Consider the following 23,422-nt stretch of genomic DNA (forward strand, 5'->3'; position numbering starts at 1 on the left):
CATGAACAAGTTACTTGATGAAATAAAAAAAGGTACTTGGAAGTTATCATAATGAACCAAGGTAGGTTGTCATTATATAGCACCAACAAATGAATTAAAGGGAAGAAAAATCATGTTCAAAAACTCCATATAGATTACCTTGCCCTGGAGATGAAGATTACTACGGATGATATCTCGTACTTCATCTTCAGTATCTTTCTGTGAATAAATTACGAATCAGGCAATCAGAAGAAGGAACAGAAGATATTATTCATACAAATGTCAACCTTGGGCTTAGTTCAGATGATGAATAAAACTGACTGTGGAAGACTGAGAAGAATCTCAGTGGCAATATGTCTTTTTTTATCAGGCCACAGCTAGACACATCCAAGCTCACAGGAACAAGTTCTGGATGGTATAACAGTAACACACAAAACGCAAATCTGAATTGAAATTACTAGTATGTACATATATATATATACTTCAACCAGAGTTTGACCAAATGAAAGCAGTATCATGAACACAGCCTTCTCTGATTTGCTTTTTGTTCCTTCTGGAGATATTCTCTCTATAAACATTCAGTTCAGCTGTGCAAAGGTCATATAACCCACTAGGGTGTATAAAGCAGCACAGCTAAAGAAAGGTGTATAGTCCGAACTGCAATCACAGTATCTCATTGCGATTTTACTCCTACACGAATCACTTTTAAGACAGTCTATCCTTACAAAAATTCTTGCATTTACATGGGTGTGATCAAAAGGAAATAGCTACGATATTGGACAAAGAAGTTAGAAAACATCCAGTTCTTATATGCATTTCCAAATTCAAGCTTTATAAAACAGAACAAATACAATTTAACAGTAAAAAAACAAGAAAGAGAAATTACTGGTTTAATTTAAGTATAGTATCTCAATTCATATAGAAATTAATTTAGGAAATAAATCTGGCCATACTGAAATGTTTTATGTGCTGAAAATGAGATATGTGGATTACAGTCTACCATAGTCACCCAATGTGCCTTTATACAACAGAATTATAATTTTGATTATTTGTGCCCTGCTGTAAGAATGAGGATGGGGGAAAATACTCAAATAATTGAATTATTAAATTATTATTAATTAATAGTAAAATATTTCTACTTTTCTTTGCAGAAAGAGCACTTACCATACTGAAGCGATTTTTGGCCAGTGCAATCAGCTCTTGGTCTCCAGGAGCGCAAATGTTTAGGCCAATAGGAAGTAATCTCTTTAGTGCTGCTACAATGAGAGAGGTCTGCATAGAGTAACGGTCACCTTTTCGCTTCATCTTTTTCCTCTCCTGGTCAGAAACTGCTGCCTGCAGCATAAAGCAAAGATATAAAAGAATCCGGTATGTAATAAAAGAAGTTGCCTAACAGCTTTGTACTTGGGTCTGGTTTGACAATTTCCTTACTACCTATATAGCTACAACCCTATCCAATGGAACTGCCACTATATAATTGCCAATATTTTGCACCAGTAACTTGAAAGTCCACTGTATTTCTCAAACGACTATGTTTTGATTCTCAACCCAGTGTTTTCAACAGACACTGTTAGCAAAAAACGAAAAAACAAACAAAAAGTCCTTCTGTGTACTTCTGTCTCCTTCCCCTCTGCAAAGAGAAAAAAAGAAAAATCTTTACACTACCTTAGACATCTTGGATTTGGTGTCACTGATAAGGAATGACATGTTGTTGATTTCATTTTGTACCACAAAGTTCTGCTCTTCCCTTTTGAAATTCTAGAAATACAGATAAGATCTCAGTCAGAAGCACTTATATGAGGAATCTATCTAAAGAAACCTTGAATAAAAATACAAATTAACTGGAAATTTCTAAAATCTACAAAGGACAGAAAAAGATGAGCAATTATGGCCAATATTATTTACACGACATAGCCCAGGCAGGTGTGTATTTTGGGTTGGTTTTTTTTATGTCCGTTAGAAAAAATGTTTCTCTGGCTTTGAAACAGCTACAATAAAAATCTATGATAAAAATCCTCCTGTAATTCAATATAAAAATATTGTCTTGGTTTTCCATAGTAGTAAATAATCCATTTCCCACTCTCCCCTCCCCCCCCCCCATCTCCTTTTTAAATCCAATTATATTCAGATACATAGGGGACTTTAAATAAAAAACTGAACTTATGAATGCACAAGTAATCTGAATGATCTACCTAGAGTGTCAGTGTACAGCGATGTTTATAATAATCTTACATTCAAATTCAGGCACAAGTATACAAATACAAAGTTGAGAGAATTATAGTTACAGGAGAACAGAAATTTAGTATAAACAGTCTATACATAAATCTAATACCTGAAACTAACTCTTCTGTTGTGTTTATTTAATTATTTTTGATCCAGTATTCACATGAATCATGTTTTGTTTTTATTTAAGCACTATCAGTGGTAATGTCTGATTAAGTCTTAAGGCAGACCCCTTGGTTATTGAATGTCAAGCAGAGGACTCAGACTTGAGAACTAAAGGTAAATTCTGTATAAGTGGAATTAGGAAGAAATCCTTCACTGGTAAATTTTATGAAATACAAAATAGTATCATCTAGGAAGAAAATATGCTAGAGTTCCTTGTAAGATATATTTGCCACTTTCTTGCTCTTAGAACACTTACTGACTTTCCTACATTAAATACAACTACAGATCTAGGTTTAATGATTGAATTATATGCCTCTAACTTTGTTAAAGAAATACAGATCTACACTGCAATACAATCTAAGTGACCATAGAGAGAGCTGCACATTTCCTTCAGGAGACCCTTGTTGCATTAGTCATGTTCAGGACCCTTCTATGTAATTTTTATTATAAGTTTTCACAGAGGCTCAAGCAGAAAAACTGTACAATTCAGGAAAATGGACTGGTTATAAAAGTGCTTTGGGGGTGAAAATAACAATAGTAAAAGGAGGGTAAGGACACAGACATCAATGAACTTCATACATATATATATATAAAAACCCAAACAACAAAAAACCAAAAAACAACAACTAAACCAAACCCAAAACACCCCAAAACTCCACAACAAACAAATTGGAATTTATATGAAATATATCTATGATCAGTGTTACTATGCTACAAAACATTCATCAACTTCCCTAGCTATTCAGGCATTTCAAGAGTGTCAGAAAACTGAGTCATTAATATCTTCCCATCTGCAGTTTCACTTCTGTTGTTAAATGTGTCTTCTCAACAAAACCACTAAATAATTGATCTGCCTATTAAGAAACCTAATTAAAACAAGTAGTTACTAAGGAATTACTTACATGAGACTTTGACCAGTAAATGAAGACCTCAGCCACCATGCGGAACAATTCTTCCGCTTCAGGGTTGGGCTCTTTCAACCATTTTGCCCTAAAATTTGGTAAAAGTGTGGAAATGCAGATGATCTTCATTGGCTTTATGCTTTCAAACCAGTTTTCAACATTTTACAGGTATACAAGCTAACAAAGGCAAGCATGCATGCTTTTAATCCTTTCCAGTATCAGCGGCTTCTTGCTGTCCTATTTCAAACCCCTTAAAATCCTCCTATTTCAAAACCCTTAAAATCCTTCCACATTAATCCTAGGTCTAACACAATAGATTTGGATTGCACCTTTTTTTTTTTTCAGTGCTAGGCAGATGAAGGGATAAGAGAAGGTATCAATAAACAGGAAGGTTTTACAAGATTCATTGACCCTTTCCTCTCCACATACCTGTTATAGTCCACAAATCTAATCAACAAAGGGTAGAAGGCATAGAGGTCCCGTGCCAAAGTGGTGAACTCATCTAGGATGAGCAGTTCAGCCTCCGACATGTCACCTCTGCCTTCTGCTCTTAGATGTTCTTCATCCGATACAACCACTGCTGCTTTTTTCTTTAGCTTATCCATCAGTGGCAGGAAGTGTGTCTTTAAGAGCTGTGGCTTCGCTTTGCTTATGATGGGCTGGGAAAACACTATTTAAGGTAATGAGCATTATAACATATACCTGGCCACAAAATATAAATAGAAACTTCATCTTTTCCCTTTTCTTTGGATCTTATTTCTAGGCTACAGAGTAAAATCCTGCCCACATTGAAATCAGCAGAAGTTTTGCCAAGAATTAAATGTGGTCAGGATTTCACATAGTGAAAACTATCACCTGACTTTGTCACTATGTGGGCAGAAATTACAGCTTCACAGACTAAGATCATAAATACCTCTTTACTGCATGCTGTCAACATATTGGTATTTAGCTGCAAGATTTTAGTGAGCAATGTAGAAATTGTATATGGTATGTATCACTGGACGCCCATATAGCTACATAATGCACACACAAGTTTTCTCAGCCACTTGCTTCTCTTTTGAATCTTGCTTTTTAGCTTGAGCAAGTAAGTGGAAAGCATGTTCTAGTTATTTGCAAACCTACTGAATGCAAGCCTGCTTGCATTTTTTATGCACATTAGGACAGTGGAAGGATTGTGTGTAGATAGAAATTAGACCTTTTCAACCATTCAGCAACCAGCCATTTGAGACTTCATAGCACAAGCTGTTTGCATATCTACTTAGAAAAATGAATATGTAAATTAACAATTCATCTGGGCCCATTAGTGCAAACTAACTTGTAATGTATTGATTAGATGACAAAGAATTTTAGGCAGATATTCTTAAAGCAAATTACATTACTAATTCTCAAAAGACTAGGAACACAGAGTGCTACCACGAATGGAATTACTACAACAATAAGTATTGGAAAACCGTAAGAAAGTGTAATTGAAAAACTAAATTCACAAAACTGAAATGACTTTTCCTTACAGACTGTAACACTGAGAGTTTCAGAATAAATTTTAAGGTGTCACAATGAAGTTAACATAAGGCTTACTAAAATTACATACATTTCCACATTTCATTGTGATACCTATCTTAGATATACAGCTTCACATCAGTATTTTAAGGATCCAGCACTCATACAGAAGAGTAAGAACCTGTGTAATGGCTGCAAATGGAAACCTGCTGTATAATGAAAATGGCCTAAATTACTATAGTTCTTCAATATACTGCAAAAAGTACATGTACATATTCTGAAGAAAACGAAGTATTCTAAAGGTACTTCTTATATTACTTATTAAGAGATTAAAATGTGCTGCTTACACGGCTCATTCTTTATACTGAATATTTCTGGTTAATCAATATCTGTATTCTTAAAAAATGTAAAAATAGAGGTGCTGTTCTGCTCAATTTTAACAAGGTAAATACAGAGTAATTCAGAGTGTACGTGTGTATATATTCTGAATATACACCCATTTGTTTTTACATCTTACCTGCTAATCTCTTCATCCAGGCTCCTTCATCAATACCAAGGTTGTTATAGATGATTTTCAATATGTTACCCAACAAAGTGTTCATGTGGTCTGACGTTAAAGCTGTGCAACACATTTCAGCCTTGTCTGGATTGTTTTCTGGCCCATGCTCCCACCAGTGTGACATGTAACTACATAGCATAGGCAGTATTACTTCCATGATATGTGGCATTTGTGTGTAACGAATACCAGACTCTGCCAGTTCCACAATTTCTTCCATTAGCTTCGCCAAGGAAGGAATATTTGGGCAAACCTCTTCTACACTAGTAGGCAAACTGAGAACTATTGGGGGGAAAAAAATATAAAAAAATCAATAGACTAATTCATAGAGGGAAAATAACTATTTTCAATTGCTATTCTATAAAAATTATGTTTTTTATTTACGTTTATGCCCTTCCAATACAAGGGGGAAAAAAAACAAAAACCCACCACAAAAAAAATCAAACGAAAACAAAAAAATCAAACTCAACATTAAAACCTGGGTACTCTCATAGCATTGAATAATAAATGATTTTTATATAAGGTTCAATAATAAAACTTTCTTTAATAAAAATAATTCCTATATGGAAGCTTTAAAAATGTAATTATTAGAGAATGAGTTCTGACAAATCAAAATCAAGCTTAAATTTCATAATGTCTTCCAACATAAGTTTTGCAGTTGAGGAAACAAATTAATGCAATGAAACATCTCTCCACTACACATCAGATGAGACATCAAATGCAAAGAGAAGAAGAAAATCATGGCCTGATATAACAAGTAGAGCAGATTCTGAGAAAATGACTTCTGGAGGTGAATTTGTGACTGTAAGTATTTATTTTTCAAGTTTTTGAATTATCAGTGCCTTTCTCTGAAAAGGCACTGCAGTTGTCTGTATTTTTTGGGTCAGTTTCTTTCATTTACAAATAAATATCTGTAACCACAACTATTAGCTCTTCAGTATCTAACATCCTGACATACACATACAATGACACACAGAGGTATCTGTATATTGAACATTTAGCCTGCAATTTGTAAATCCATGCGTTTGTACCTACATAGCCTCAGGCTAGTGCTTTTCAAAACCAGCCTCTTCTACTTAAACCCAAATACATATTACATAGCCATCACAGTCTCCTTAAAGCAGAGTTTGTAGAGTTCTCATGTAACTTCTCTACCGTAGGAGCAAGTATGTGCATGACCTTATTCAACAATTGTGTTTTAGCATAAGAAACATCAAGAGTTTCAGAATGGAACACAGTGGTATGCAAAATATACATAATGCTACTAGAAAGTATCTGTACTGTTTTGTATTTCAAACAAATATTTACATACTCCTCTGCAGTGTATTCACTTTCTAAGGGTGTAGTATGTACTTAATACAGGCAAAGGTGACTTCCTTCAATTGCAAGTATGTATGTTTTAGGACCCAATATTGCATACAGAAACTGAGGCACTAGAGTTACATAATTTTATCATCAAATATAAAACATCTCAGATACCAAAAACGTGCAAGGTCCATTCAATAAATTGATTCCAAAGTGGTATTTTTTGAATGGTATCTCAAAATGAAAGCATTGGTTATATTTAGAAACAAAAAAAAAAAATAGTTTTAACAGACTTAGCTGATTGATTTTGGAAAGAAATACAACCAAGAGATTACAAGAAAATTCTTGCACTATAAAACATGCAAAAATATATGTATTAAGGGAAGTAGCATTTATAGTGAAATTGTGTTTTCCTAGGCATCATGTGAGTTTCTGGAAATACCTGCTCTGTCTCTTGCATTCTTGGTATTGTAAATGGAGTAGATATTATGCTTGTTCAAATGAGTTTCCAAAAAAGCCACTGGAAAGGCACCTGAGAAAGCAGCCAAGCATTCTCCTAGTGCCGATCGTTGCCTGTGAATTAACAAACATTGTTAAGGATACACATCTTTGATGACTGAGTGCACCTCAGGATAGTTGTATAAAAGCCTCATTTTTTTTCTAAGATGAGCTCGTCTCAAAGAGATAAGTCATTACATTATTAGGATCATTAACACAAGAACAGATTATAGAAACAAATCCAGCAAACCTCTGCTAGTACATGAACAAAATGTTAAGACATAAAACGTCGAAGGTGGCCTGCTTAGCTGAGAGCAAATGAGGAACATGCAGGGAATATCCAAAGTCATCATAACAATGCGTTTTGTTCTATTACTTTCCTCTCAGCTTTACTGTCTGTAATCTCTCCTGTTAAGAAAAAGCGACTGAACAGACCGAGAGACCAAATGCAACTATCATTTTATTTGTGTGAAGTAATTTCAGACCCTGGTCTAGCATGAAAGTCAAGTTCTTCAGAGAGTGGAGAACTGCTTCTAATGATCAATAACTCTGACAGATCTTGCACAAAAACATTGTTCCAATCTCTTGAATATGACATTTATTTGATAACCAAAATTCTTTGAGTGTGTCAAAATTGTAAAAAGCCTTCCTCTACGAAGAAGTAACTGATCCTGGCACTCCACTTGGGTCGTTCAGGGAACATTTAAAACTATTCTTTGATTTCTAATTCAGTTGATCAGAGCAAGTTTTAGATATGTAAGAAATCCTCAGCTGCTGAAGCTGAGCCATACAGTTGACAGAAATCCAGCAATTCTGTGAACTGCTGAGTAAAGGAAAAAGGGCTCCAAACTGATCAAGTGATGCAACAAGATTCATCTTGAGGGTTTAGGGGTTTTGTGGGGTTTTTTAGGAACTTATATTTTTTCTAGATCAGTGGTCAATGGCTCATTGTCCAATTTGAGACAGGGTAGCAAGCGGTGTCCCCCACGTGTTGGTGCTGGGACTGATCCCGTTCAACATCTTTGACAGCGACATGGACAGTGGGATTGAGTGCACCCTCAGCAAGTTTGCTGACAACACCAATCTGTGTGGTTCGATTGACACGCTGCAGGGAAGGGATGCCACCCAGAAAAAACCTGGACACACCTGAGAGGTTGCCAGTGCCAACCTCGTGAAGTTCAACAAAGCCAAAGTCCTACACTTGGGTCAGGGCAATGCCTGCTACAGGTTGGGCAGAGAAGAGATTCAGAGCAGCCCTGCAGAGAAGGACTTGGGGTGTTGGTTGATGAGAAACTGAACATGAGCCAGCAGTGTGCCTTCCCAGCCCAACAGAAAGCCAACAATGCAACAATATCACTCTATTGTAATACATGCAGCTGCATTCCACTTAATATCTGAGCACCTTTTGTCTCTAAGATATCTTTCCAACAACAATCATTTCCAACCATCTTTTCCTACATTCTTCTCTGGACTGCATATTCATGAAGGTAAACATAGACAAGAATTTTAAAAATAGAGGAACACTTTTCCTTCTTACCGCTCTACATAGATACTCTTGCTGGTTCCCAGAGCGTATAAACTGGCCAGTATTCTGTAACAGGAGACCTGAACATCTTCCACTAAAGAGAATAAGAAAAATCACAGGTATGAAGCGATTTGTTATTGCAATATATTTCTGTAGAACTAAAATAAGTTTCTTTTGACAATAACTGAATTAATACTATTAAGCTACCAAAGGCAATCCACAAAAATCACTCTCTAAATACAAAGACTTCTGACCACTGAGCACCACAGTCTTTACTCAAAACTTCCATTTACTCCAATACCAAGTTACCAGCTGAGATAGTAAATGTATTTCACTAGTGCAATCACTTTCTGAAATTAATGGCATACCAACTCTTTACAGATAAAATCTAATTGAATAATATGAGATTTTTTTAATTTTATAGCTATGTAAAAAATGTCAGTGAATCTTTCCTAGCTTGTTAAAGTTTCATGGCAAATCAAGTGCTCTAAGTGGAAAAAAAATATTAAGGAACAAATGAATTTACAAATGTAACACCACTGCATAAAATATATTACAAAAGATAAGCAATCCTGTTAAACATATTTAATTCTTTTAATCACCGTTTAGATATTTTAAAATTTAGACAGAGATACAAGTTAATAGCATGTACTTAATTTATACTTCAGACTGAGAAAGGATTAGAAAAATAATCCTTTAGCTCTTATGAATACTTCACCAAAGCATGTTTTGAAATTATCAAATGTTTCAGTCACAAAAATTGGAGAATAATCTTAACATATATTTGAAAAAAATGCTTTTCCAGCATGTACTTCATATACACTGACCCAACCTTTGCACATGATCACATCATGGACTACTCTGTACATATAGTAATAGTATTAGGTATAAGCACCAGCTCAAGATGCTAGTCATCAAAGTAGTAGAAATAAGTCAATCTTATTCTCAACAAGATGTAAAAAGTAGTTTGTAAGAAAAATTAGCCTTTCCAACTATGCTATAGAAAAAACAAATAGGCAGAATTTAAATTAAATATTCTTTCTCAGTTTATGAATCCCAAATTGGGTGTTTGACACCAGTGTGATGTGTGTAGAATAGCTGATTAGGAATACCAATGTAAGTGACAAAGTATCAGAGGCTAATTATTAAGTTCCAAAACATGGAATACCAGAGGAAAAATGATAGAAGGCATGAACATCTTGATGTATGAAAATGTGGTTTATGATGAACAAGTGATGCTGTGAACCCCAGAGATGACTTTCTCTGGATACTGTCACAGCCTCCTGAATTTTATAAAATTAACTTAATGAGAATAGATGATGTTTACACCTCATCAAATTCGAATTCATCAGTACAACTCCAAATTTTCAAAAACAGTTCTCTTAATGCTACTTTAAATGACACTTTTCCGGATTCTAAAATGAGAAAAAATGTGATTAGATATCTTTTTCTTCAAGGTCCTTCTCTCAGTTAAGTTCATAACTGACTTAGCTACACAGAACAGATTTGCTTTCTTTACTGCAGTCTGGACAACAGAATTCATGTAGAGTTCCTAAAATATATGAAATCGAAGTTCTGTGTTGCAGACTGCAAAATTTTGTCTTGTAGAGAATGGGTTTGAGAAAATAAAGGGCATTAAATCTGCCATAATCAAAATCTCTACAGAAATCTCATATACAGGCTCATACACATTCCCTTCTCAACTGCCTGAATTCTTCAGGAGCCCCTTCCAGTCTTAGGATCTAAGCTGTACCCATCCAAATTCCCTGCTAACCAAAACTGAGTCAAGGTGCATGGATGATGGAATAACATCATTCTCATAGTATAACCTCATTTATAGACAGAGCAAATACAAATTAATTTATGCAAAGTAACTTTTCACAAAAAAAAAAAAAAAGTCACACTAAATCTATGGTAAAGTTATATACAAACTTGAGACTTCTGACTGTCTAAATACAGCCACGTCTGTTTTAATATTTACACAGTCTATTAAACCTACAGACTGTTCTAGGTTGATTACAGCAAACATTTGATTAAATCAATCAAAATTATGTCAAAAGGATTTGTCCTTCTCTAATAAAGCTGAGAGTCTAGTAGTGCTTTACTACATGACACTATAGACATTTTAGTGGCATGGCACTTCTAAATGATACATACAAATCAAATCTTCCCCAAACTGGTGCTGTCCAATATGCTCAAATAATGAAGATAGCACTGGCAGGAGAGCAACTGTGGTATAATTAATGATTTGTGTAACTCCCTTTGGCTGGGTTCTGCTGTGAGTAAATTGGCCTTGCTTAAGATTTTCCATTGTTTTCTCCAGATCCTCAGCAGCATTGTCCAAAAATGCCCTCAATGCCATCTTAACAGATTCCAGACCAGTTTTCATCACAGTCCTGTATATGGAATGCAGAAAAAAATAAAAAAGAATATGCTATTAGACAAGCATGGAATAAAGCCTAGTCTTGGTTTATATGAAATTGAAAATAAAGATCTTAAGAAAAAAATCTTTCATCTACTGATATTGTAAAATCTTCTCACACCAGAAAACCTACTGAAAAGCATTTCACAGGTCTCCTGCAGAACATAAGGCAATTGCATCTGATTCCCCACTGAAAAAATAAAGTCCTTTTAAATGTACAAATTAACTGATTCAGTTGAGTTCAGAGGGAAACAAAAAAAAAAAACCCAAACAAAAAACCCAACAAAAAATAAGAAAGAGTAAGTCTGCAATTTATAACTCTAGCAAGAGAAGAACTATCTCAAGCTAGAGCTCAGAAAGTCTTCCCAAACATGACAGTCATATTTCTGCCTGCAGAATAAGGGCACCAGAAAGGAATTATCAAAACCAACAAAATCTGTTTAAAATATATAAATAAAATAAATAAGTGCATTGATTACATAACTATAACACCATAATCGGTTATGTAATGGTATAATCCAGGAAAATTATTACCTTGTTTAACTACCTCAATTACAGAGATCCTTCATTTAAGGAAAGTATCTATGCAGTCATGCGTAAAATAAATACAAGCAAAATTCTTTTATAAATTGAATAACAGTTCAGGTTTGCTTTTTTTTTGTTTGACAGAGCGATTATATACAGTAATAATGGCAATATTTTCAAACTTTCATGTAACCTCCATGAATCCCTAAATCCCATTTTGGCATTATTTTTACATCTCTCCCAAGAGCTGAATTGATGACCTCCACCTGTATCTGTATTCCATGCATACAGCATGTGCAATTTATGACAAAACCCCCAAATATTGCAACTTAAAGGATTATAGTGCAACAGCTGAAGCATACTAATGACATGATCATGACTCTACCCCACGGCAAATGGAAAATATCTCTTCACTTAACCCACTGCAAAGATGCTGAGAAAAAGAGCTATCTAGAAGTAATGCAGCCAATTTTTTGAGAGTAAATTCAAAGTGAATAAAAGTTTTCTTAAATTACCATGGAGGTAGTTTAAACTACCATGTTTTGTTTCACAACTGCAAAGACCTAAAAGTCAGCTATCAGCACAGGTAGTTGACTGTATAGTTAATCCAAAGCAACACACTACCCTCCAATGTTTCAATACTGTCGCATCCATGAACCTCACAAAGGCTCAAGCAGCTTAATTTAACTTAATAGTACTAATGAATTCAATGTAAAAGCTGTGTTTTTTTGTTTGTTTTTTTTTCCAATTAGACAGCGAATAACTTAACGTTGAAGACAATGTAAAAATTTTCTAATATTCTATTAGGCAGATTTACTGCATTTCATATGCATTTAATGCCTGATTTTTTTTCCAAGCAAAATAACAAAATATTTATACTGTTACTGTGGGTTTGGGATGGTCACATGATTAAAGCGAGATAAGCTAATAGCCAGCAGCTCATGAACACCACTGATCTGAAGTTTATCTGCAAGTTACACTTTCAATACTGTTCTACCAAACCGTTGTAATTAACTAGTAATTCCCCTACTTTGTAATGGGAATTATTTTCTGTAATATAACTTCTTGAGTTTTGAAATTCTGTAGCCTTACACAGGCACCACAAATCTGACTGAACCTTAGTTTCTTGAGTAATTTTCACCATATTTTAGAAAATAGATTGTGTATTACCTTGCATCCAAGGTCTGGCCCAGTATGTGAAGACAGTTGACTATTGACGTTGCATCATTTCCTAAACAAGGGAGGAAAATTATCCGCTGATTAGGCTGAGCATACTGTATAGCATACCTACACTCTGTTTTCCCTGTTTTAATGAAACAGTAAATGGCATAGCAGAAGTGCAACAGAACTTCTGCATAATTTTAACATTCAAGTTAAGAAACATGCAGTTTGTTGTCTTAGCCTTGTTTACACAAATGCAGTAACCAGAGGCAGTAAAGCATCTCTCATAAAATAGCTGAGGCAATCAAGATGGAAGCACTTAAATGTGGGGTTAATTAGAGCTGCAGTGTATTGTCTGGTTTTCATTTAAGTTCTCTTAGTTTTGCTTTAATTGATTCAAGTTTATTGAACACGTATCTTCCCCCTTCTCAAGCAACATAAAAGCTGTTAACTTTGGCAAGCTATTGCAGGAAGAGAACATTTATACAAAATGTCATCAAAAAGGTTAGTTCCCTGCTGTTACCACTGGGCTGCAGCCATTTATAGCAGAATAAGTGTGGCCCACACGAGTAACAGTCTCTAACATAATATATGTCTCCCATAATATGTTTTTTTTCACACCTATGAATGTAAAAAGAGAACTGGCACACAACATACCTTATATGCATATGTACATCCCAAGATGTTGCCATGTACAAGCCCCCTCTAAATTCACTTTTCAAATCAATGGATTTAGGCTACGCAAATTTGATCCACTGTTTATTTAATACATGTAGGTATACTTAATCTAAATCTCTGCAAAAATGAAAATACCTTTTCTTGCTTAAAAATATTTAAATTTTCTCACAAAAAAAAAAAAAGGCAGCAGCAAATTGAATGTTTAAGATGGATTTCTGAAAACACTGTAATCTGCACACAGTGTACTATACTTTCTCACTGGTAGTTATTCCACTTGAAAATACAGGCGAACTTAGAACTAAAATTAGTAACTATTTCAGTGACATAGAGATTTTAAAAGATAAATTGCAAGGAAGGAGTGAAAGGTTTATTACAGCACTGAGAATGTTGTTCTATGCTATCGAATTAGGAGGTATTGTTGTGGTGTTCAACCTCAGTAGATTAAACAAGCTTGAACCACAGCTTCCGTGGCTGCCCCTAGCCAGGCAGCCCCACCCTCTTCGCACTGGTGGTCATAAGATGCTATAGCAACCAGATGAGAAAGCTCAGGTGGCCTAAAAAAGTCCTACAAAAAACCCAACCCAAAAGATTAAATTTTTTTATCAGCGCCTGACTTTTTCCTTACTGTTGTACTGCTCTAGGGATATGAGTGCCAGTGCTGATGAAGAGAGTGCAGGACTTTCTAATGATATCAGGGATAGAGGGAAATGCTCAAAGCAACCCAGACTTAGACTGTGGATTAGACTGTCATGAAACAGTATTTTAATATTCGTCAGTCAGGTGTGTAGCTGCATGCTACAGTGCAGTACAGAGGTGCTTACTCCCTGAAAATTTTAACTGTCAATCTATTTATAATATGTAGACAAATTTCAAGAGCAACATATATTTATCAGGAATCAGGTACTTTGTATGCTGCAACCAGACGGAAGGGTCACAAATTCATCTAGTTACTCTGAAAACCAGACAAGCTTTAGACATATCCTGGTAGCAGACACTGCAGTGTGGGTGGTTCCACAGACTGGGATGGACAAATTCAACAACCACGATAAATGCAGCCCCATTCTATCTAAATGGATTGACATTATAGAGTTTAGCCATGTAATACTAAAACCAAACTTGTAAAATTATCATGAGGCTTCTTTTCTGGAATGTCTCCTTCAGGAAGGATTTGTTACACAATCTTAGAAAATGCAATTTGCTATAAAAGGTTTAGGTTCAGTGGAAATTCTGTGTCTTGCTCTTTTTCAGTATCGCAAATGTAGCTGCTTTCACTGTATTTCTAAATCAAAAAGCCACAAAAAAGAGGTGTTTTAAATATTTTACCTTAAAATCCCACATCTAAAAAAAAAATAAACCTTTTTAAACTGAAAGTTTCAAGAATCAGTTTGCTTCCAGCCTGAGGTCAGCAGTAAATTTTAGGCCATCTTTTTTTTTAAACTGAGCTATGAAACCTAAAATAAAGGGGTTTCTAATTAAACTTATTTTATTGTCAATATTTCACAGTGTATATATGTACTTTCATTAAATTAAAAATACTATTTTTTCTTAATTAAAAATGTGACTAGCTTTCAGAAGCCTAAAAACTAGATATAGAACACTGATGTAGAAATGAACATGCAGTATATAAGATTGCTTTATATCATGAAAAGGGAGGTGGTGAGTACAATTCAATAGGGTAAGAACTGAAACAACAGCTGCTCCTTATGGAAGCTCTTCACACAGCTAAAAAAAAAACCAGGGGCTGGACATATGCAAATACTAAACCACATGAGTTCAGTAGTTTTGAGGCTAAAAGTATCCCAGGAGCTAATATAATATTAGCTTAACTGTTGGATCACTGTTCAGCATGTATTATAAATGCAGTTGATCACATGAACTGCACAACTGAGTTTCTTTAATAACCTGAGGTGCAGTCCTACATATTCTAGAAAGCTGTAATATTATATCAGGTGGGAAGAACTGCTGCTGTATTGTGAAAGTGCAATAGACGTTGATTCCAAGATGCCTCACTGGAAAGACACTTTAAATTCAGGATGACATTAGGAAGAAAAAGCCTTCTAGTTCTTTTTAGGAACTGCCCTGATTAATTGCTCTAATTTCCCCAAACTGGGTGAGCAAACCCAGGCCTTTCTTATCTTACCCGGCTAATTTTTGTTTCATGACTGTGCATTATTGATATAAAGATTAAAAAAAAACCACCATAAATCTCACATACTTATATAGAATCACAGACTGGTTTGGGTCGTAAGGGACCTTAAAGATCATCTAGTTCCAGCCCCCCTGCCATGGGCAGGGACACCTTCCACTAGACCCAGTTGTTCAAAGACCTGTCCAACCTGGCCTTGAACACTGCCAGGGATGGGGCAGCCACAGTTTCTCTGGGCAACCCATTCCAGAAAAAAACTGCCTTACTGGAGATTTAAACAATATAAAATGTGAATCAAACTAGTCATATAAATTTGGGTTTTAAACTGAGAAAATAGAAATTCAGATGCTCAATTCACCAAAATTAATCACTAAAACCTTTCAAATTCAGACCACTAATAGTAATTAAAGTAAATCAGTAGTCTTACTGATACACACCTACAGCTCTCAAATAGTAAATTATTTCACAGTGTAAAGAAATAATAATTCCATGCTAAATTACAATTCCATAATCTCAGTGACCTTCATAGATATCAAATGCTATTAACTGTGTAAGTTCATTCTGTAAGACTCACATAATTTCCCATTTTATCAAGAGTTCTATAGACAGTTTAAGTGACGAGAATTTACTAATCACTTTCAAACATGCAGCTGTGTCTTCAGAAGTACCATTCAAATTCACAGTAATACAAAACACCTACATAGTAAAACTATACAGCACTTTGCTCTCATAGCGAATCTCCTACTCTATCCATAAAGGTTATTATCAAGCAACTCTTGCTCATTCAAGATGCCCCCAAAACACAGAAATAACTTTCTAGGCCCCAGCTGTGCTCAGAGGCTGTCCTTATGAGCTGTCACTTCTTCTACACAGTCCTTGTCTCTGCAGGAGTAAGCGCAACTCTTTTGATCGGGTTTTTTAGTATGATGTAATTCCCTGTCAAGGTAAGGCAAACTGTAAGATAACTTTGACTCCAGTTAGTAGTTCCACAGTAAACGACCATGCTCCAGAGTCTTATGTCATAACGCATGTAAAAACTACAGTAACTTCTGTGTTGGCATGAGGATTTTGTATTCTGTTGGTTACAGCACACTAGGAAAGGAGGTAAAAACTGTAGTCATAGTGAATATTCATCTGATCCCATCTGACGTATCTCCTTGTACCACTTGGACCCAGCCAAACAACAGGAAATGAACAAACTGAGATGTGGAATTGAAAAGATCTTTCCTTTAATACTGAAGAAAGTTACATTGACTTAGATTTTTAACTTCAGCTGTTACTCATTTTAGGGAAAAAAATAAAATAAATTCACACAATAATAAAAAAGATTTGCAACATTTTAATAGTATACCTGAGCTAGTTCGTTCTTTGAAGAAACAACCTAGGGTATAAACCAGAGCTTATGTGTACGTTTGTGACATACTCCACCCTTCAGAAAAAGCTGCAACAAAGCCACACAGCTGCAGAAATAACTCCATTCCTCCTATGATCTTTTGGCTTTACAGGCAAATCCACTCAGCTCATCCCAAAATATATTTAAAAGCGATATCCCAAAATAACTTCCGATCTTTCTTCTTAGTTTAATGGTTTTCATAACGGTCTGTAAGCTTTTTTAACACCACACTGCTTCAGCAAGTGAGTTCCTTCCCTTCAAATTGAATGAAATATGCAGGAATTGAGTTAGATGCATGTTATCTCAATCAAATTCTAATCCGCTAGATAATTACCCAATTAGGTATGTTCATGGACACTGAAGTTTGCAATGCATCCCTCACAGAAGCTATATATGCATACAATGTACTATTTCAACTATACTACCATCATGGCATAAGAAAAAATTGCAGAGTAAATGACTGTGCCACGCACTGCATATAATATATACTCTTGATAAAGACTTCAAATTTACTTCAATTAAGTGATTTTCACATAGCATAAGACAAACACCGAGCTCCTGATAGATTCACATAATATCAGAAAGATAGCACACATGCGTATGTGGAGTCAAGCACATCTGGGAATATTTAAGAATTCCACAGAACATAACTAAGCATTTCAGCCCACTACAAATTGTCCTTAATGACTTTCCAATACAAATGTGCAGTTCTGATACTTTGTTTTTCCCAAACAATTTAGAATAAAATAACAAATTAGTAATTATAATAAACTCAGCAAAATTCCTTGGTAGGATAGTGAAATCCATGTATTAGTCAAGACATACAGACAATTAAATAAAAAAACACCCCAAACTGATAACTACAAAGCTTTTTAGTCCATCTAACAAATTCTGTGATCTATCAGCCTAAGCAATTAGTGGTCTGTGAAGACCATGCATTTCAGCCATGCAGCATGCAACAAAGCAGCACGTAACACAATGCAAAAATGGCAAAGAAAACTAAGTGATCGCCATGCTAGTATTTGTCAAGGGTCTCCTTACCAAACAGTGAAATCCTATGCCTGACAAGAACTCCAAGTTTGCAGAACAGGCTGAAGACAAAAGAAAAAAAAAAGAGAAAAGAAGGGAAAAGGAAAAAAATAAGGAGGGAGGAAGGGAGAAAGAAAAAATAACAGCTGATATATGAGCAGGAAAAGCAACATGATGTCACGCAGAAAGAATCAATTATCTGAGCAGAATGTGGGACAGTACTAAAGAAAGAGTTTTTAAGTGCATATCCTTAACAGACATGGTTAAATAAGCACATATTATAATTAAAGAAACAAAAAAAATTTAAAAGCAAAGCTAATTAATATAAAAGCGTCCTATATAATAACCCACAAGGAAAGAACCATTGAAGCTTGAAGAAGTAAAACGTGGTCAGTGTACTATTCAGGATACCACTGACAATTTGAAAACAAAAGGTAAACAAATCAGATTAATTGAAGTGTTTGATGGCAAATGTTTAACTAGTCCAATTTGGATCTTGTCATCCCGAACACAGTGAGGATTTCTTTTCAAATATATTGCTTTTTAAACACACTTGACATGAGAAATAGCATCTTACACGGATAAAAAAAACAACAAAAATGGATGTGATCAATGATTTCATTTCATATGTATGAATTACTTCCTGTGCTGATGAGCAGTCCCCCATTCAGGAGAATGAAAAATGAAGTTTTGTGTTAATTCATAGAAGCAGAAGCACACTGCCCTACCCAAATTGAACTGGCCTCCAAATTTAGGAGGGGTTAGCTCAGTCTTTATGATTCAGTTCATTCTGAGAATTGTCCCTAACAGCAACATCAATTTTGGTATCATTTTTATGCTGCAAAACCCCTCATCTGCTATAAATGACATGAACAATATGTCATTTTATTAAGCTATTTAATTACTAGGCACTCAGGCTAGTTATCAACCTCTGATTTAAAAGCAAAAGACACCATAAGCATGTCTGCACAGATTATGGATGAGATCTGAACATGTTGTTCCACTGACAGGCTGCCAAACGGAAACATGTCCAAAATCAGAACAGCCAGGTGAATGTGGTGTTGAATCCAGCTAATTAGCCCGTGCACTATGATCCACTATAACAACAGCAACTGCTCTGCTTTAGAAATGAGTCTCATTGGTGCATGTTCAGGAATCTCTATTCACTTTTTATTCCATGAGGCAAACATAAACTATATATTCTTTTATGAGAATCCTGGCTCACCCAATCCAACAGGAAAAGCTGTACAGAAGCATGTTAGTGTCATATAAAACCTGTGTCCATTTCCACAAAGACAGTAAAAGAGCTCACAATCTCTTATGTTCTAACACACAGATGTTGCGCAACTGACCACAGCTTTCAGCAGATGCCATGTTTTCACGAACTCAGACTGAACCTATTCTCTCCAGTGTAATTAGTTTAGGTTAAACAAATAAATAAAATGTCCAAGTGACCAGTACTTAGATTGATGTCCAGAACTAATTTTATAGAACTGTAGTAGTACAAGGACTTGTAAGATGGATGAATGAGAAATGCAAAAAGCCCAATCCTGAAAAGGCTGGTTACAAACAAGATGCTACCACATTTCAGGAAGAGGTCTGACCCCAGTTTCCCCACAGAATAAATCTGGATTTAGCATGTTTGCTGACCACAAAATGGCTATCGCAGTTAACACTGTCATTTCATCATCAATACCCAAAATTATACTCTTCCATAGCTTAATAAATGAAAGCTTAATTGGAAAAACAACCAAAAAAAACCAGCCAGGAACTGCCCTTAGCTTGAAGAAAACCCTATGTACGAGTTGGATTCAAACAAATCTAAAGGGAAAAAATCAAATCCACAATTCAGCTTTGGAAAACTCCCTACAATACCGAGGGCAGGTAAGGCGACAAGGGCAGGAAAACAAAACCAAAAAAATAAAAATAATAAAAAAAAATAAATTTGTGAATCTATTAAAATGGCCCAAAACAGCCCTTCAGGAAGTAGATCATATAATTTAGTTTCTATAATTTTTGCCTCTTGAAAATTAAGAAATAAATTGCTCAATAGCCCTGGTTATAGCTAGCATTCATCCAAGGTTTCCCTGCATGTGTTTTCTTCTCTTTGGATGACACTTCTGGATGGCAGGTAACTCAATTAAGTATGGCAGCAGCTCTGATCCTTTTGCTCGGATACATGTTCAGGAATCTCACACAGCTAGACAGCATGTGTGCAGAAGTCCTGAATCTACACAGTAGGCATGCTGATATATCCATGTTTGACATATTCCAGAAGTATGGGGTTTACTGGTATGACATAACAGCTGTGAAAATATTGTCATACAGGACATTACAGACAGAAAACAGCAGCTCACAGAGTGGAACATTATCTGGATTGATGTATTTTGATAGAGTTTTTGAGTTCTTTGAAGAATGCCATTCAGGATTAGCTGCCAGATCAGATTAGTCTGTGAGATAATACACAGCCAAGACAGCCATTACTTACTTATGCTCAGTATTATTGCTAGAAACTTCACTCAGTATTCACAAAATCTTGCAAACCCCACGTCTGTATAACCAGCAATTAGCTGTCAGCCTCAAAAAACAGCAATTCAGTTTTGCATGGTTAAATACCCAGTAACAGTCAAGAATGCAATCACGAAACCTGTATATACAGGTATACAGTAGGTCCTGCATGAATCTTGTAGTCCACCTTACTAAATGGGAAATACAAGCTTCAATTCACCAGAAGTGAAATTAGGTGAAAACATATCATAACGAGAAAGCCCAAAAAGGGATAACTTCAGAGAAAGGATCAAGTGGATATTTCTGTCATGTTACTATTATTATTACTGTTTAGAAAACCAAAGAGCAGAAAAAATGCAACTCTCTCTTTTTTTACTTTTTCGGTTGGACAGTAATAATGATACTTACTGAAACTCAGTTATAAATAAGTTTGGTCTTTAAATCTACCACAAAAAATTTCAGGAATAATGATTTCAGTATATACGTATTTCCAGCAGTGAAAACTGATACACAGTTTTATAGCCTGAGCCACAGGCTGTTGCACATAATACTAAATTCAAGTTCCCTGCATGCTAAAATCATCACCACTGCCTTTAAAACAGCATATAATCATAACTGTACTCCTCTCTGCATTTTATGAAATGCATTTACTTAAATGGAAAAGAAAGTGAAAAAGGTTTAATTTGCATTTTCATAAAAATATTTCTGTGCCTCCCACATCACTTCTCACTTTCCTACAATCAACTGCTGCTGTTTAAAGTCAAACACACATGTGCATACACATTAATAATAAGTTTTACCTTGTCACCATTTCTTTCTCTTTGTTAGAGGCATGGCCTCCACTGCTGAGAGGCCTACTGGCTGCAGATAAGAAATACAGGCGATGATTTTTAAAATACTGATCAATCAAAGGAAGCACAACCTGAAATTGTATCAGAAAGAAGTAGTTATCTCAGGGCTTTCTTTACTATGTTCTGTATTTTTCTATGTAAGACAACTAAAGGCAGGAGATTTCACATATGTTTTCAGTTTTAAAATCTCTATGTATTTTTTCTTTAATGTCTATTTCTCACTGAATTTATTTAGTATTCAAGGCACTTAAAATGTCATCAGGAAAGCAGCAGAAAAAGAAATCTATATTATCTCTGAGACTTAATCGGTGTGGTAATTTTAGGAGAAGTACAAAGTGGAAAGTATAATTTAATTTCATCTCACAATTTTGGATTTTTCGAATACCACATGCACATACACAACTCTTCATGCCTTTTAATGTAGGTATAAGAAAAATTCATCTACAACTATCAATGCACTAATGGCACTTAACCCTAGATGCTACCAAATAAAACTCCCAAAACATCATTACTTATCAAAGGCTTGTCCACAGAAGTCTTCCTGTTTACTTCATGTGGTCATCATTACTCAGTGCCCACTGCAGGTGTCAGCCAGGTGGAGATCCAAAAAACCCAGCCAATATGAAAATCTGAAATTGCTTCCTTTTTGGAGCATAGTCCAAAAGAAGGTGGAATGCTAGCTTTAGACTAAGTGACCTTGGCAAATTCCACATGGAATTGCTTTAAGTTATCGAGATTAAATGACCATGACCAGTGCACCCTCCCTGCAAAGGCAGCCAGCACCATTCTGGGTCGCATTAGACAGTGCTGTTAGCAGGTCCAGGGAGGTGATTCTTACTCTCAGCACATCTGAAGTGCTGTCTGCTTCTGTGTTCCCCAGTATGAGAGAAACATAGATATACTGGAGAGAGAGTCCAGTGAAGGATCACAAAGATAATTTTAACTGCATGAGGAGAAATTGAGGGAGCTGGGACTCTAGCCTAGAGAATGTTCAGCAAGGACCTCATCAATGTGTATAAACATCTGAAGGGAAGGTGTAGAGGAGACAGAGCCAGGCTCTTATTCAGTTGTGCCACGTGACATGACCAGAGTCAATAGGCACAAACTGAAACCCAACAAGTTCCTTCTGACCATCAGGAAACACTTTTTTATGGTGAGGATGACTGAGCACTGACACAGGTTGCACAGAGAGACTGCAGTCTCTGCCCTTGCAGATATCCAAAAGCCATCTGGAGATGGTCCTGGGCAACCTGGTCCAGGTGACACTGCTTGAGTAGTGAAGTTTAACTAGATGAACTCCAGAGGGCCCTTCCAACCTCAGCCATTCTGAGATTCCATGATAGAGACATCAGCACGGTTTTAAAACAAGGGAAGAAATAACAAAGATGACACTGACAGATACATAGCTATATTAATTCCAGTAACTATAGCTCATATTTATCTGCCTGACCACTGTAAAAGCAAAAAATCTTCAGAATTAGACTAGGCTAGTAAACAGAAAAGATAGGGAGGTTATGAATAACAACAAATGAGTAGCTGTGTATCACTAAGTAAGGAAACAACGAGAATAAAATTGTAGTCCTGTGTTTTTTTTTTGACATCTAGAATTCATACTACAGTATTTTCAAGGTATTTTTATTACTACTGTTTTTAATTAATAAAATTATGAACTTAACACAGAAAAGGGCAACTGTAAGAACAATAATCATGTTCACTAATAAATACTTTCTCACTTCAACTGCTTTCTATGTTGACAAAGAATAAATAAAGATATACTGTACTTTGGCAAAAAACTTGATTTCTTGTTCATATGGGAAGTGCTCTCCTTTGCCTCTGCTGCCACCATCTGCAGAGAGAAGAAAATTAAGGTCCCTGTCATATATCCTAATCAGTCTACTCTGCATTTTTTAAAATGTACACTATAAACAAATAATACCTCTTTCGATGCAGATTTAAGATATCACAAACAGTACACACTAGTTAAAGTGGCATTTTATGACTACCTCATGAGAAGAAAAGTAACAGAAATAAAATGTGTAAAGAATAATTGTCTAAATCT

At 35.5% G+C, this 23,422-nt stretch overlaps 1 protein-coding gene across 4 annotated transcripts in view; it reads right to left on the reverse strand.

The window, feature by feature from the left end:
* The window catches only part of RYR2 (ryanodine receptor 2), a 380,163-nt gene that overhangs the window by 73,508 nt on the left and 283,233 nt on the right, over positions 1 to 23,422 (reverse strand). For all 4 annotated transcript variants that reach the window (XM_065680202.1, XM_065680204.1, XM_065680203.1 and 1 more), the window contains 13 exons: positions 23,145 to 23,209; positions 21,313 to 21,434; positions 18,017 to 18,066; positions 12,768 to 12,828; positions 10,808 to 11,046; positions 8,663 to 8,744; positions 7,070 to 7,200; positions 5,284 to 5,604; positions 3,699 to 3,939; positions 3,270 to 3,357; positions 1,645 to 1,737; positions 1,144 to 1,314; positions 139 to 198 (listed from right to left, as the gene is read on the reverse strand). In XM_065680202.1, coding sequence (XP_065536274.1) covers positions 139 to 198; positions 1,144 to 1,314; positions 1,645 to 1,737; positions 3,270 to 3,357; positions 3,699 to 3,939; positions 5,284 to 5,604; positions 7,070 to 7,200; positions 8,663 to 8,744; positions 10,808 to 11,046; positions 12,768 to 12,828; positions 18,017 to 18,066; positions 21,313 to 21,434; positions 23,145 to 23,209 — 1,724 coding nt within the window. The remainder of the gene's footprint in view (positions 1 to 138; positions 199 to 1,143; positions 1,315 to 1,644; positions 1,738 to 3,269; positions 3,358 to 3,698; positions 3,940 to 5,283; positions 5,605 to 7,069; positions 7,201 to 8,662; positions 8,745 to 10,807; positions 11,047 to 12,767; positions 12,829 to 18,016; positions 18,067 to 21,312; positions 21,435 to 23,144; positions 23,210 to 23,422) is intronic.

Source organism: Lathamus discolor, chromosome 5 (genome assembly GCF_037157495.1).
Source record: "Lathamus discolor isolate bLatDis1 chromosome 5, bLatDis1.hap1, whole genome shotgun sequence".
NCBI lineage: Eukaryota > Metazoa > Chordata > Aves > Psittaciformes > Psittacidae > Lathamus > Lathamus discolor.